The 16962-nt window shown below is 41.7% G+C and overlaps 1 protein-coding gene across 1 annotated transcript; it reads right to left on the bottom strand.

The window, feature by feature from the left end:
* Positions 1 to 1479: 1479 nt before the first annotated feature.
* On the bottom strand, positions 1480 to 10497 carry RTP4 (receptor transporter protein 4). The gene is made up of 2 exons (XM_010976125.3): positions 10276 to 10497; positions 1480 to 6641 (listed from the first exon to the last, which is right to left on the bottom strand). The coding sequence occupies exons 1-2, from the start codon at positions 10455 to 10457 to the stop codon at positions 5087 to 5089; spliced, it is 1737 nt and encodes a 578-aa protein (XP_010974427.3). The 5' UTR covers positions 10458 to 10497; the 3' UTR covers positions 1480 to 5086.
* Between the last annotated feature and the right edge of the window lie 6465 nt (positions 10498 to 16962).

The raw sequence follows: 16962 nt of genomic DNA, 5'->3' as shown, positions 1-16962 counted from the left end.
TGGTTTTGTTTTTTGTTTTTTGTTTTTCCCGTAGCAGAGGCACTGGGTATTAAACCCAGGACCTCCTGCACGCCAAGCATGCACTCTACCACTGAGCTATACCCCTCACCCTTCGCACTGGAATCTCATATACACAAAAGTGTCTTACTGAAATACAATTTTTCTCTCTAAAATCACCCTCATTTCTACCAAAGACAGTCAAATTAAGTCTAATTTCTTTGCAAAATACATCTAGTTCCAAAAAAATTTGATTATTTATTCAAGTATAGCAAGAATAGCAATTGATCAGAGAGGCTCATTTAAATCTGTTTTGCTGAAACTTTGTTTTTTGTTTTTGGTGGGGAAGGTAATTAGGTTTATTTATTATTTAGTTATTCTTAGAGGACGTACTGGGGGTTGAACCCAGGACTCCATGTGTGCTAAGCATGCAGTCTACCACTTGAGCTATACCCTCCCCACTGGAACTTTTCTTAAAAAACAAACAAACCAAAAAAACAGGTTGAACTTTAAAACCTATTGAGGCCAGGAAACCAAGTTAAGGACTTGCCATCAGATATATCCTGCTATATTAATAGATTTCGATGAATTCCTCTTTTCAAGTCCTGAGCTTCCTGTACCTGCCAGGAAGTGACTTCCCTTATTCACTTGGTTAGGCTGCTAGGAATTCTGTAAACAAAGGCAAGCCAATATTTCCAAGGGATTTTATTGGCTTCATAAAGTCAGCCTTAGTTCCTTAAAGCTATCTGGTCATATCTGAGTCTATACACAGTCTCAAATCTGACATCTTAGTCAAAGCCTTGATAATATAGTCAGTGTTTCCAATAGTGTCCTCTTACAAGAACAGATTTTTATTGAACTTATGCAAATAAATATATGACTATGAAAGTAAGAATACTCATTGAGAGTTTCCAAATTCTGGGGGAACTGGGAAGGGAGAAAAAGATAAATGTGTCATCTTTGTTGGTAGCTTAAGATAAAAGGGGGAAAGTTTTCCTCAAATCTGGAAAAACTAAAACTTTTTTAAAAATTGGTGATGTTTCAAATAAAAAATCATAGCAATTGTAATCATCCTCATTGGTTTATTCTGTCCCACGTTATTAATTCTTATTCTGCTGGAATCCAGTTTGTCCCTTAGTTCTGGAAATCCCTACTCAGTTCAGTTTTATGACCTTGATATTATCAGAAATATGTGTTCTAGAGTACTTGTTTGAGTCCTTTCCATGAATCTCTCTGAAGATTACATGTATTTGCAAAAGCATCAAAGTAAAAGAGTAACTCTGTAAATGACCAAGGCTTTAAAATGGCCATGGCTAAAGATCTCATGAAACTTCATTATAATGCAGTTGACAAGGAAATTTTCTTATTTCTGTGACACTTCAAGGCAATAACCAGAATTAAAAGTGATAACATACCAGGACATATCAGATTGCATATAATTTCTGGAACACTTATATTAATAACAGCCACATAAATATAATCTAAGGAGGTTTAGTATCATTTATTTGGCAATGCTTCCTATGTAATCCAACATATCAAACAAACCTAATTAATTCAGCATCTCTCCTTGTAGAGGAGACATTCTTTTGAGACATTCCAGAGGCCCTCTGGGAAGTCCCAAAGTTAGTCTGAGGTCAAAAGACTACATTTAGATTTTAATTTTGGGAAATTTGTCAAAAATATCAACAGGTTTGGACTCGACTAAATAAGATTACAGATCATTATGAAACAATACTTAAATCATCTATTTGACAAAGTGATAAAGTATTTCAAAAGCAAATGCAGAAGGTTACATAGTTGTTAACAAAACTTTACTCTTAGCACTGAGAAGATTCAGTTATCAAAGATCTTATTGAGACTACATGAAGCACAGGAAATTATTTTGATAGAACATAGAACTTCTGTTTTTTAGCCAGATTACTTAATAGGTAAAGAAAAACTTTTCACAATCTCTTATCAGGAGCATACCAACAATCCAGTAAAACTTTGTCCTTTCAGTAGATTAAAAAAGAAATTCAAGATTTAGTTTTATTTTAAAAACCCTTTTAATAATTCAATTTTAGCCAACTTGATTAGACAAGATAAAATCCTTCTCTCTCTCTTTCTCTAATATATATATGTGTATATATACCCTTAATTTGTCCTCTGCTTCTCTATTTTCCTCATTTCATTCTAAAATAGCCAGTTTTACTTTAGGACAAATTTACTTTCTTTTCTGTTAACAAAAAAGCACCTCCATATCTCATACCTTTTCTTAGCCAAAATCACATCCTACTTTCCTTACGCACATAATTGTTCCCCTTATTATTTCTAATAGTTTATATATAGTTGACCCTTGAACAACATGGATTTGAACTGCATGAGTCCACTAACATGCAGATTTTTTCAATAAATATGTGCTACAGTACTACATGATCTGAGTTGGTAATTCCATTGGACAGACCCCCTTCCCCCATTTCAGTATGTGGGTTTTTTTTTTTTTTTCTGTTGAGCTGATCAGTTTTCCCAATGAGGAACTGTCCATTATCCGTGTATTTGAGGGGACGATGGGTAGGATATAATGCTGCCTTCTAAGTTTGGTAGCGGGCTAAGGGAGTGCATCTATTCAGTATGTAAACTTTCACTGTCTTTCTGATTGCTAGGTGGTACTCCCTCCCTTAACTATGCCTGAGTCCCTGAGCCCAGAGTCCCTTTGGGTCAATGTCTTCAGAGAATAAACCTCCACTGTTCATCCTGGAGTAAGTTAAGAGTAGTTACCAGGCTGCATAGGAGTGGGGAAAAGGAAATTTATATAGAGGCTTTCAACCAATCCTCCCACTTCAGGCTTCCTAATACCCACATTCAGAGCTACTTATTGCCTACAGTTTTTTAGTTTTTCTGAAATTGTACCACATCATTTGCCTTGCACCTCAGTTTTCCCTTGCCTAACTTCTATTCCAGATTTCTCTACTCTGCTAAGTCATTTCCCTATCACTAGTCCATCAGTTTTCTAGCTTCTAGCCATTCTCTTTGCCCTTGTGTATTGATGCCCTTTTCCCCCTTTTACATCACACAGTAGGATTGCAAGCGTGATCAGAAGGAAATGCATATGTTCAATCCACCATGTTTAATTAGAAGTTATTAACCTATTATAGAGATGGAGAAGCTGAGGCTCAGGGAAGGATGATGACTTACCCCAGGTCATATTACACAACCAAGCTAGAAATAAAATCTCTAGTCTCCAGGTGAATGTTCTTTGTGAAAGAACCAAAAAGGTATGAAAACAAGAGGAATGCACACATTTAGTAGCGTGCTTTGGGGATGTGGGAATATATAAAAGCAGAGTACTGATGAGAGTGGCCTGAGAGGAAATGAAAAGAGGTGGTTAGGAAAAAAGGAAAGGTTTTCATCCGTGGGTTTTCCTGCATCTTGTGTTTCACTGTCTTCAAATTCCTTCAAGATATTTATTATCTATAAGAACCTTTCTATGTGTTTACCACTCTTCTTTTTCAAGCCAGACTCCTCACTGTTTCTATCCTATACTCTATTATTTCCCAGAAATATATGGTGTTTTCAAAATATGATTCTACTCAGATTGCCCATAGTCTCAGATGTTTGCAATGACTCCCCATTACGTATGAGGTAAAATCCAAATCCCCTCATTATTTCAATAATTCAAATTCCTGAACTGTTTGAGGAGAAGGGTTTATAGGGGAACAGTGGATAAGGAATAACTTGACAGAAGAAGGGACAATAAGCACTGGTGACAAGGAGGAGACATTAAATATGACTGAGGTAAGCTTGGATGACTAGGGCAAATTAGAACAGGAAAGTCAGAGACGTTGATGAGCGTGGTTTTGAATGTGAGGATGTAGATACGGCGATATGAGAACCATGTGGAAATGTCTAGCAGACATATGGAAATAGGTAGTGAAAGGTGTAGCCATGTGTCACAAGATCTCAGGACTGGCAAGTTCTTACATGCTTCCCACTCCAGTGCTGGAAGGAGTGAAAGAATATGATAACTCCTATGGTCACCAAACTACTTAAGCCCACCCAAATATCTCCATCCTAAACAGGTTTCCTTTGATTTGATGACTCTTTAGAAAATCTCTTTAGGATTGGGATATTTGGGTGGGTTTAAGTAGGAGAGGAAAAAGAATAAGAGGGGATAGGTATATTAATATTTCTAATCAATAAAACACTCTTTTGTTGTTGTTAAAACTGAAGCATACCTAAAACATAATTGCCTGATATCTGCAGTGATATTGATAACTGTATTAGTTTCCTGTTGCTACTGTAACAAATTATCATAAATTCAGTGCCTTAAAGCAACACAAACTTACTATCTTATAGTTCTGGAGGTTAGAAATCTAAAATCAGTCTCACTGGGCTAACGTCATGTGTCAGCAGAGCTGGTTCCTTCTGAGGCTGTAGGGGAGAATCTATTTCTTTGCCTTTATGAGCTTCTAAATGCTGCCTGTATACCTTGACTCATGGCCTCTTCCTCTATCTTCAGAGCTCATCACTTCAATCTCTGATTGTATCCTTAAAATTTTTTTTCTGACTTTAACCCTCGTATAAGGACCCTTGTGATTACATTGGTCCATTTGGATAATCCAGGATAATCTCCTTGTTTCAAGATCCTTAAATTAATTACATCTGAAAAGTCCCTTTAGCCACGTAAAGTATTATATACTTTATATATTACAAACATATTACAGGTTCTGGAGATTAGGACATGGATATCTTCGGGGAACCATTATTCAGTCTACTACAATAACTTTCTGGTAACACTCAGAACCCTTAGTTCTTGTCAGCCTATGGTCTACATATATATTGATATCAATGAATGAGTGAATGAATGAGCCAAAACCTTCGAATGATTTAACAAATATTCATTATTGGGTCCATTATCTGATAGGTCATGTTTCGAACTATCTGCAAAGGAGGTCCAGAAACCAGTGCTTATTCTATAAACTTGATCCTGCATTGGTCTCAGAGCAAATTCTCTGTCAATATTAAAATGGCAGCCAATTCACTGATTACTATGGAATTAAGACAAGAGAAGAGAAGTCTTCATTTTTGGTTTCATCATAACGTTTCTTTGTTATAAGTATCTGGATACAAGAAAGGTAAACAGAGCAACAACACAGACATAGCCCAATCTGAACAACTGCTCTTGGCCAAGGGAATCATTTGGTAGCCTTGAGGGAGAGACTCTGCAAATGCTGTCTGAAGCAGCCCCTCTGGGTGAGCACCCCTCCTGCCTGCCCCAGGCAGCTTGGGTTCCGCTGTAGGTCCCAGGCCCACATTTGTGGCCTGCCTTCAGTGTCTGCTGTGAGTTTGACCCTAGTGTTGGGGTGCCTGCCCTCCCTGTAGCCTGAGTGCCTGATGCTGCTGTGGCCTTTGGGATTGCCCCCTGTGTGGGCTGTGAGTTTGACCCTGGTGTTGGGGTGCCTGCCCTCCCTGTAGCCTGAGTGCCTGATGCTGCTGTGGCCTGTGGGATTGCCCCCTGTGTGGGCTGTGAGTTTGACCCTGGTGTTGGGGTGCCTGCCCTCCCTGTAGCCTGACTGCCTAACCCTGCTGTGGCCTTTGGGATTGCCCCCTGTGTGGGCTGTGAGTTTGACCCTGGTGTTGGGGTGCCTGCCCTCCCTGTAACCTGAGTGCCTGACGCTGCTGTGGCCTTTGGGATTGCCCCCTGTGTGTGCTGTGGGTTTGACCCTAGTGTTGGGGTGCCTGCCTTCCCTGTAGCCTGAGTGTCTGATCCTGATGTGGCCCTTGGGATTGTCCCCTTCGTGGGCTGTGGGTGTGTCACCCTTGTGGCCTGAAGACCTGCCCCTTGTGTGGCTTGTTCCTCCTGTGCCGACTGTTGGCTTTTCATCCTTACAGCCTGAGAATATGTCTTCCATGGGGCCTTTGGTCCTGTCCCCAGTGTGGACTGTGAATGTCCCCACCCTGCAGGTAGTGGGCCTCCTTCTTGTATGGGCTGTGGGTCTGTCCACTCTGAGGGAAGTAATCTTGCTACTCGAATGGACTGGGGGCCTGTTCCCCGTGTGGCTTGCCGGTCTGCCCCTGGTGTGAGCAGTTGGCCTGTGTCCCCTTTGGGCTGAGGATCTGCCCCAGGCACTTGGGTCCTTGCAGCAGCATGGCTAGGCCTTGAGCCCTTATGAGCACAGGAATACCCACTCCCCTGAGTCTCCTTTGCCTCTGCTGACCGGTTCCTGGGTAGGTTTTGGCCACACACATCACCAATGCAATCAGAGGAACTCCTAATCTCCATGTGGGATAGAGGGGATTTGGATGGCTCTGTCATGCAGTTTTGTAAGTTCTTCATACAGAAGCCCAGGGTGCATGCCTCACAATTGGCTGTGTCATGGGACCCATCCAAAGGCACCTCCAGTTTCACTGGTATCTCTGAAACCTTGACGCCATTTCTGTAGAATTTTTCTAGAATATGCTGTACCAGGTTGTTCAGAATCCTCTGGGTGCTATCCAGGGAGAACTCAGGCTTCTCAAATTGAGACCGGGAACACTTCCGGCACCTCTGAGCAAAAGTCCTCATAAGCACCTGCCCCTGGGACTTCCGGGGCTCCAATTTCATGTGACATAGAATCTGCACTTGGGCAGAAGCCCACCTTCGTTGGCATGAGGAACACTGGAACCTGCAAACAGAAGGAAGAAGATTATTGTTCCCTCAACTGATTGTTGACCTGAGGGAAATGGGCCAGGCTTCAGTCTCTAAGAACCCTTTCAATTTGAGAAAGTGCATGTGATAATTGACAATTGGACGAGAATGAGAGGGATTGCATTTCTAATCAAGCTTTTTCCTGTGACCCACTGAACTTCCACCCATATGTGGCCCCATGTCTACTTCTTTGCCAGTAAAACATCTCTGCATGTCTTAGAGAGAAAAACATTTCTGTCATTTTTCCAGTGAAATTTGGTCTTCACAAGGTCATAGAAAACTCTTATAAAGTACCCATTTTGAGGCAAGCACTGCACTTGGTGCTTTACAGTGTTGCCCCATTTCATCTTTAAAGCACCCCCTGAGGTTGGCATTATTGAGCCCAATATCCACATAAGGAAACTGAGTCATAAATGATATACAACTTGCCTAAGGACACACAAAGTAAGTAGAGCCATATTTCCAATCCCAAAGCCATTTGAAACCAACCTGGTTTTATCTACCTACTATAGCACATAACCTCTATTGAAGAACATGGCTAGTTTTGCACCTGACTTGGGACCTGAAGCCATAAACCCAAGTCCATAGTTTACATCAGGAGGAACTTTGGGAAAAGCACTTCCCTTCTCTAAGCCTCAATTTTTACATCCATAAAAAGAAAAATATTCAAGTGTTATACTGTCCACATTAAATGAGATATTATAAGTGAAAACATTTTGTAAACTACAAAGTGCTTTTCAAAAGCTGGTCAATAGTTTTCTAAAACTTTGCTGGTAGGTTGCTTTTTCTTCATTTCAGAATGACTGTCAGGTCAATTTATCTGAACAAGAGAAGCACCTTCCCATTTTGGGGAGTGCATAACTGATAAAAGATATCATGAGTCCCTCAAAGAGCGCTGGCTGGTGCGGAGAGAGACTCTTACCCAGTTCACTGGGTTCCAGGCATAACAAAATGACTGCTATGCAGGCTCTGGTGAATGGCTTGAAAACTGTGTTCTGCAGGACCCCAGGAGACTTCATGTAAACAATGGGTTCCACAGCAAAAACAATTATATATAAATATATATGTTCTATGATATGTAATATATGAATATATGTTATTTATAAATGTACTATATGGAGAAAAGACAGCCTCTTCAGCAAGTGGTGTTGGGATAACTGGTCAGCTACATGTAACTCAATGAAGTTAGAACCCTCCCTCACACCACACACAAAAATAAACTCAAAATGGCTTATAGAGTTAAATATAAGACACTAAAAACCTCCTAGAAGAAAACATAGGCAAAACATTCTCTGACAGAAATCTTAGCAATGTTCTCCTAGGACAGTCTATCAAGGCAATAGAAATAAAAGCAAAAAAACCCAAATGGGACCTAATTAAACTTACAAGTTTTTGCACAGCAAAGCAAGCTATAAATAAAATGAAAACCAACCTACAGAATGGGAGAAAATGTTTGCAAATGAGGCAACTGACAAGGGCTTAATTTCCAGAACATACAAACAGATCATACAACTCAATAACAAGTAAGTAAATAAATAAATAACCCAATCAAAAAATGGGCAGAAGATCTAAACAAACATTTCTCCAATGAAGACATACAAATGCCCAATAGGTATGTGAAAAAACAGTCAATATCATTAATTATCAGAGAAATGGGAATCAAAATTACCATGAGGTATCACCTCACATCAGCCAGAGTGGCCATCATTAGAAAGTCCACAAACAATAAATGCTGGAGAGGGTGTGGAGAAAAGGGAACCCTTCTACACCGTTGGGAATGTAGTTTGGTGCAGCCATTATGGAAAATAGTATGGAGATTCCTTTAAAAACTAAAAATAGACTTACCATATGATCATCAATCCTACTCCTAGACATATATCTCGAGGAAACTCTAATTTGAAAAAATACATGCACCCCAGTGTTCATAGCAGCACTGTTTACAATAGCCAAGACTTGGAAGCAACCTAAATGTCCATTGACAGATGACTTGATAAAGAAGTTGTGGTATATATACATGTGTATACACACACACACACACACACACACACACACACACACACACACACACACACACACACAATGGAATACTATTCAGCCATAAAAAGAATAAAATAATGCCATTTACAGCAACATGGATAGACCTTGGAGATTGTCATACTAAGTGAAGTAAGCCAGAAAGATAAAGAAAAATACCATATGATATTACTTATATATGGAATCTAAAAAAAAATGATACAAATGAACTCGTCTACAAAACAGAAACAGACTCACAGACATAGAAGACAAACTTATGGTTACCAGAGGGGAATGGGGAGTAGAGGGATAAATTGGGTGTTTGGGATTTGCAGATACTAACTACTATATATAAAATAGATGAACAACAAGGTCCTGCTGTATAGCACAGGGAACTATATTCAATACCTTGTAATGGCCTATAGTGAAAAAGAATTGAAAATGAATATATATATATGTGTACACACACACACACACACACACACACACACGAATCACTATGCTGTGTACCAGAAATTAACACAACCTTGTAAACTGACCATACTTCAATTTAAAAAAAAGAAAAACATTTTTAATAGCTACTAAAAATAAATGAACAAATGTATTATAAATAAATGACAGAGATCATACATATATATATATATATATAGAGAGAGAGAGAGAGAGAGAGAGAGAGAGAGAGAGAGAGAGAGAGATTGAATTAACTTATGGGACTGGAGAAGGAACACTTACTCTGCCTAGGGAGATCAGGACACTTGAGTTGGTCCTTGAGGGATGAGTAGGGAGGGAGGGAGATAAGGGCCTGCTGAACAGGCAGAACTTCATGGACAAGGGTACAGAAGTCTAAAAATGTATGGCATGGCTAATAATCCATAATGAATGGAACAGAGGGAGGCAGGTAACAGGTGAAGTGGAAAGTGAAGGTCCCTTTGTGCCATATAAAAAGAGAAGACTTGATTGTCCAGATGAGCAGTTCTCACCTTCCTGATATTGGCAAGGAAGCTGGCTCCTGCAGCTGGAGGCTTACTGGAAGTTAAAGAGGAAGATAGTCAATAAGGAAGGGGCACTACTTAGGGACTCCAAGAACTAGGTTTTAATTTCTTTCTTATAGCATCATTCCCTCCTGTTATCCTCAGGTCTTTGGTAAAGTGATGTTCAAAGCCATTGCTTGGCCTTAGTCAATTCTTGAGGCTTTAAAGGAAGGTCCCAGTCCTAGGCTGGTACTGAACAGGACTAGGGCTCAGAGGGCTGTGGCAGCCTGGGGAAGCCAGCAGGACTGATGAGGGAGACAGCAGAAGTCTGTAGAAAGAGGCAGTCTGCAACAAGTGAGGTGGTGAGAGAACAGGAGAACAGATTCATGGCATTCCCTAGGATTTCCAGAAATATTTAGGGAGGAAACCTAAAAAAGAAGAAACTTCCTGCTGTTAAGAAAAATGGAAGGTTAGAATCTTACCTTTTCCATCCTAAAGAAGTGTGATTACAAAAGGATGAAGAGCCTGGTGACACTTATTCTTTTAACAAGCTCTGAAAAGAACTGATCAATGCTCAGCTGAGCCTCTTGGCCCAGAAAGGCCCATGGCGGACAGACTCTCACCTACCTGCCAAATCCTCTCTGCCGATATTGCTTCCACCCTGGGGCCACACAGTCTGGCTTCAGGTTCCCATCCAACTTCAGCGTCCATCTGGCCCGGGGTTTCTCCTGCCAGATCAGTTCTTGAAATATCTGCTCCCACGTCCTGACATCCAAAGCCATTGTCTTGCTCTGAGGCTTGGAGTCCATGTTTATTGAGTAACTTTCAGTTTCCAGCAAGAGGCAAAAACAGTTTCGGTTTCCTAGCTTACACATGTTAGCTGCTGTTTTGACTTTCATTTCAGACTGAGTACACAGAGCAAACCTTCGTTCCAAAGACAGAGGGCAGCAGGGATTTGCTAATTTGTGAGCAGGCTTTACTAAGGGACGTATGAGTACAAAACTCTGGTCTGGATTCTGGGGCACCTATAAGTTAGCTTTTATTTTATTTTTCTTATATTTTTACACTGGGCAAAGCACTATGCTTGGCACTGGGACAGGTAACATCGACTAAGTAAAGCAGTTTCTACCCTCAGAGAAGCTCATGTTCTCATATAGCCACTGGAGGGTGGATGTAGGGGAGCATGTGTCCCACACTCCTTTTATGCACCTGATGTCCTCACCACAGTCCTCTGAGGGGGATTATTCCTGGTATTTTTCAGGTGAGTGGCACAGAGAGCTGGGGTACCTTGTTCAAAGCTGATAAGCAGTATAAGTGAGACTTGAACCTAGTCCTCTGTGACTCTAAAACCTGCGACATCTCCAACCACCTCCCTCCCCGAGGAGAAGCTCAGGACGGAGTTTTGGGTTTTATGTTGGCACTCTGGAGTCCGTGGGAGGAACCATCTTGAAACCCTGACCTAGTGATTTGTTCTGGTGAGATTTCCTAAGTTGTGAGGCAGGACACTAAGCCACATGAAAGGACTATTTCACTCCACCTTTCACTGTGTAAATTATGCAGAGCAGTATACAAGCAGGTGTGGAGGCCACCTTTGGAAGGCAGGATAGAGAGAGTTCCCATTCCTGGGACGAGGAGTTGGGACGAGATGACCTTAAAAGCCACTTCTAACTCAAAGAGTCAGAGATTCTAGAAAGTAAGCTCTGTCCCTCTAGGGTTTAAATTCAAGACAAGCAGGACACTTATGTGATAAGGATTGAGGGGGTGGGACTGAAAGAGGAGGTGGAGGCCCTGTTTATGGCAATAATCCACTTGATAATTTATTTCAATAATTCCTCTAGCTTGGGAGTGGATGAGGATGGAGGGATTGGCTTAGTTAAAGGAGAGAAACAAGAAATGTGGTCCTTATGGAGCAATAATTTTACTCACATTTTAAACATCTCTTTAACTTGTTAGCATAAACACTGTAGGTATACACAGAACAGATGCAAAAAAAATTTATGGTGATTGATCTGGGGAACACTGAGGCTGGATGATTCCTAACCTAAATCCATTTCTCCTACCTCAGAGCTTCAGAGAATGGAGAAGAGACTTCTGGACTAGGAGTCCCTGCTGTGTTGGTGATGCCATACAAATATCACCTCCTGGACCCTGGGATGACCTGCCCAATAAGTGGCAGAGCCAGGACTCAGATTTCTCTGATGCCACACTAATTCTCATGAAAGGATGGGCATATCTAAAGAAAGAATGGGTTGCAATAGTAGAAGAACAGATAGAAGGCACGGGGAGCTGTTTTGGGGCATCTGAGTGGGGGTCTTCGTGCTGCTCCACTAAGGACTGTGCTCACTGAGCTGAGGCCCCTGGGCATGTGCTAGTTAGGACAACTTCTCAGCAAAAGGTCAGCCTGGAGAGGGAGGGAGGTGTTGAACTCACATCATCCTAGAATGTAATGGAAGGAGCTGGTTCTCCTCCTCATTACTGACCCCACTGCACATTACAGATAGTCACAAACACAACAGGGAACAAGTGAAGTTAAGGAAAAGCAGAATTGGACAGCCGCCTTAAAAAGATTCATTAACACATTTATCAAATATGTATAACCTGCTAGTCCTTATTCTCAGGCAGGATGCAGCCCAGCAGGAAGAGCCAAGTATATAAAAGAGCATCTAGTTTTCCTTCGCCATGTCTCATTTTTCTCAACTTATCGTTTTGGTTAAGAGCATAGATCTGGAGCCAGCGGGCCTGGATTGAATCCTAGTTTCACTGTTTACACCTTGGTGGCCTTGGACAAGTCCCTTTAACTTCTCTGTGCCTCAGGTTCTCCATCAAAAAAGTAAGGATAATTACATTATCTACTTTGCCAGTCTGTTGTGAGGATTCAATGAGCTTGAAAATAGTTATTGGCACTTAGTAAGCAAATAAAAGTGTTTGCTGTTTTTCTGCTGTTGCTATGTTGCATGTTTCTTTGTAAGTTTCCATACAGTCTTTCTTAAACATATTGGGGATACAACAAAATAAAATTAAATATAAGTAATTGTATATAATTTATTTTAAAAATTATGATACATATATGTGTATATAAATATTAATTTATATATATATGTAATAGTACAAGGTGAAAAAACTACAAATAAGCACGTATATAAGGACTCCGAGAGCACAGTAGTCACTTAGGAATCCAGACGGACCGCTAAATATTCCTATCACGCCTTGTTATCTGTCCCCAAGCCACTCTGTTCTGTGCACCTCCCTGGCGAGGCCAGCGCTCCCCTAGGACTCACATCCAGCGCCTGTCTGGACAGTCCGCTCCTCTGTAGAAGGTGAAGTAAGACGTGAAAGGAGCAGGCAGTCCACAGCAGCTGCCGCTCAGGCCCAGCGCTAGGCCTCCTGAGAACACCACTCCAGACAGCAAAAATCACACTCAAAGGACAATAAAATAAACCTTTTAGAAAGAACCAGAAGAAATATGTAAAATCAAAAGAACTAAAACAAAAACTCACAAGTTTTCAAAGGAGCAATTTTTTTCACAGTTTCTGTGAAAACCTGTTTAGTGTCAGGCCTCTCACAGTTCATCTGGGAGGCTGGGGTCTGCCTTGATAGACAACCATTTGGATATTTGGGGATAGAAAGACCTTCTGTGAGCTTGAAGAAAGCTGGGCCTCAGAGAGGAAGGCGGCCAATCCCAGGCTGCCCAGTCTACAAACAGAGCCTCCACTCCCGTTCCTGACAGCCACCTTCTCTTTTTTACATAGGTGGTTTTAAAACCAGAGCCAGAGCTATCTGGGCTCTGATCCAAGGCTGTGGTGAAGACGTGATAAAGCAGAGTCTTTAGGCAACCCTCTCCACCCACCGCAGGCCAAGCCAGGAAACCAGCAGGTGGAAGCTACACCTGTTCCTTGGCTTTTCTTTCGTCCCTGATTCACTTTACCCAGTTCCTCACTCCTGCCCCCAGGGATGTCCTGCATATTAACAACCTGCACCAAGTTTTTGTCTCAGGCTGTGCTTCTAGAAGAACTCCAGCCAAGACAAAGAGCAACTGAATTTTTCTTCACTTCCTGCCCATGTGTAAAAAAGCATCTTCCAGTTTGACATGGATGGAGCCTAGAGGTCATCACTCCCTCACAACAAGAAAAAAGCCAAACAAACTCAAAATCAACAACTAGCTTAGATTCCTGGGAGAATTAGGGTCACAGGGGAAACTGCTGCCCTGACAACTGGAAGGACAGATGCGGGAGAGAGAGGATCCAGCTTACCATAGTCAAATGCTCTGGTGCAGAAGCCGCTGGGGGAACCAGTACCAGCAGGAACACTTTATACTGTCATTGGCCACTTGCTGGAAGGTCAGTGGACAGCCTGAGAGTTTAAAAATCCAGGGGGTCCATTCTTGGGGGGGGGGTTCCCACCCTTTCATGAAAAACTCAGGAAAAACTCACTGCGAACATGGGGAAAAATCTTCCTGTGCTTCTGGCAGAAGGAAGAGAAAAATAACCATTTTTTAAAACACCCAGAACTCTCCGTTCTTAAAGTCTACCTTTAAGGAAACGATTTCACTGGAGCATGACACATTTGGGTTTTACAAAAGCCTAACTGACCCAGGGGAAGGGAGATAACCAAGGCTAGTCTCTTCTGGCCTTCAACGTGGAGGATGGGAATGACCCCACTCCTTCCCGTGTATGATTTCTTCTCTGCCCAGTAATGAGGACAAAGCCCACCAAACCTGAAGTAACGAGAGTGCAAAGTTGGGCATATGCTCAAGGGGGCAGGTCTACCCTTGTCCTGCTTTCTGGGAGAGGAACCAGGTCCCACACAGGTCAAACTAATTCTCTACTCATCTTATAACATCTGGAGGAGAAATAAAGAATTCAGCTATCAAGATTTCTAAATATACAACTAGAATCATTAAACCACCAAGCCATGGAAAACATTTGAAAGGCCCTCTAAGTCCCATTCTTTACTTGCTTGCTTTGTAATGGTTAGCATTTGAATTAGTAAAATTTGGATACTATTTCTAGAGTGACTTAGGGAGAAAAGCATTAGACTTAAAACTAGAGGACGAGGGTATCTGTTCCCCGTACCACACTGAGTTATCTAAGCTCTTTGAACCTTAATGTCCTTATCCATCGAACTGAAATAATAATATTAGATCCCATCCCATTAGATTTAATGATATATGTACTGATATGATATAGACATGAACCATAACTACAAAATATCAGATAGGATTATTTCAAGAAAGAATATGTAGAGGCTTGAAACAGTAGCACTTGGGTGGAATAGAGCACTTAAACTGATCATTTAACTGGTAAAGTAGAGATAAAGACCCACATATGGAAAGGAGAGAGAGATTTAAGACCTAGAACCCACTGTCTGTGTCTGTATGTTGTGAAGAGGGAAAGCAGAAAGTAAAATAAATAACTAAATTTTAGGGCTCTTTATCTCTGAGTTACATTAATCCCCATATCTGTGTTGTCCCTACAATAGCCCAGTGGCTTATGACTCTTAAGGGATGTTTCAGAACAGATGCCTCTAAGGGAGCTTTGTAAAATACAGATGTCCAGTCTCTCCTCCAGAAATTTTGATTCCGCATGTCTAGGGTTGGGGAGGCCATGTATTTTTTGAAAGCTCCAAGAATGATACCAAAATACTCTCCTGCGTAAAAATCACTATAAATTAAAAATCTGAGGCTGAGAAAGCTTGAGCAAATTGCTAAGATACAACATTTGAGTGGCAGAGATAGATGGTGAATCCAGGTTCTTTAAATCCCACTTGTGTGTTTTTCTCCGTCATGCAGTTCTGGAAGGCAAGGTCAGCCTTCATTAGTCTAGTCATTATGGCTGAGTTGAGCTGGCACCAGAAAGCAGCTTGCTCTCTGATGGATGGAGGCCAGGAGACAGCCACAGTCATAATGTACGAATTTAATTACCAGCAGTGCACACTGAAATCCATGGAGGAGAGCAATGAGAAATGAAGGCAGATTATCCAGGGCCACGACACTGCAAAGCTGGGAGACGCTGCACAGCCTGCTGCTGCTCATACCAACAAGCTGAACTTGGCTCTTTACCTCTGTAGCTTCAGTGTAGCCATAAGGGTGCAGCTCAGGCCTCGGTGAGATTGCCTGGGCCCCCTCTGACATCAATGAGAATTTTAAACCTGTGCAAAGAGCAGCCATGACCCCAAGCCAGTAGCAGGAAACAGCCTCAAAGCCACAGGCCCACCAGGGGTGGTTTGGTGAGTGCATTAAAAGACTCCTGATCTTGACCTCAAGTAGGTGTTTTGCAAAGATTCAGGATTGCCCCCCTAAAGTATAGTTCACAATCAAACTCGAGTTTCTCACTGAAGTTACTGATTTCTCCCAACATCACTCTGACAGGACATTGTGACAGCCTGTTTTGTGTCTCTCTGTTGGGTACTCTTCCTTCTCAGTCACAAGATTGAAAATTAGGCTTTCCATTGTTGTGGAAAGAGGTCAATTCTATCTCTCTCCCTGCCAACTCTTTAGAGATTTTTTTCCCATTTCATTTTAAAAAATCCAAATACATTATAACCCTGATTCAATGAGAAGGAGCCTGTCTGGCCCTGGGATCACCTTTAATTACTAGGTATCAGTTTGCATGTGTCAGGTCTGCAAAGGAGAGATTGGTGAGGGCTACTGCTTCAGAACAGAACCTGCTGTGCACAGGACCTGCTCGTAAGACAGAGAGGCTGTGAGATTATAGGTGATGAATGTTGCCTGAGGCACCAGCGCTACTGCATGATTTTCTCTCCTTGTTCTTCCCTTACAGCCCCACGATTTATAATGCTCTGTCGTGTCCAATTTTGGTCACAGCCTGATGGATGTCATAAGGCTGTAAAAACCCTGAGGTTTTGCTTTTTTGTGTGTTTTCTCCCACTTTGTATTTGTTATAATCCATGTCACCCAATAACGGATTAATTTTTTGATCCATTTTTTTGTTCTTGTTAAGCCTCTGAGGTTTGGGAAATGAATATTCAGAGTGCTAGTGTGTGGGACTGAGCTGAAAAATTATTCTGGCATAGGTATTTAGGAAGAAGAAAATGAGGTACTGTTCCAGGGAATTTGATATACATAAAGAGGGTCAGATTAGGGATGAGAGGCTCTGGATTTGAATCCAGGCTGTGCCACTAGCTGATTGCCATGATCTGGACACGTTGCCTCGCCTCCCTGCCTCAGTTTCCCTTTCTGCCTAAAAAAGCACTGGACTAGATGGTGTCTGGGTTCAGTCCCAGTTCTGGCACTCTGTGGATAGATCAGGACTCTGGTCTATGTTAGGAATGCAGAAGAGTCCTTCCACGTCCCAC

The sequence above is a fragment of the Camelus dromedarius genome, chromosome 2 (genome assembly GCF_036321535.1).
Source record: "Camelus dromedarius isolate mCamDro1 chromosome 2, mCamDro1.pat, whole genome shotgun sequence".
Taxonomy (NCBI): domain Eukaryota; kingdom Metazoa; phylum Chordata; class Mammalia; order Artiodactyla; family Camelidae; genus Camelus; species Camelus dromedarius.
This window is presented reverse-complemented; position numbering and strand designations above follow the sequence as displayed.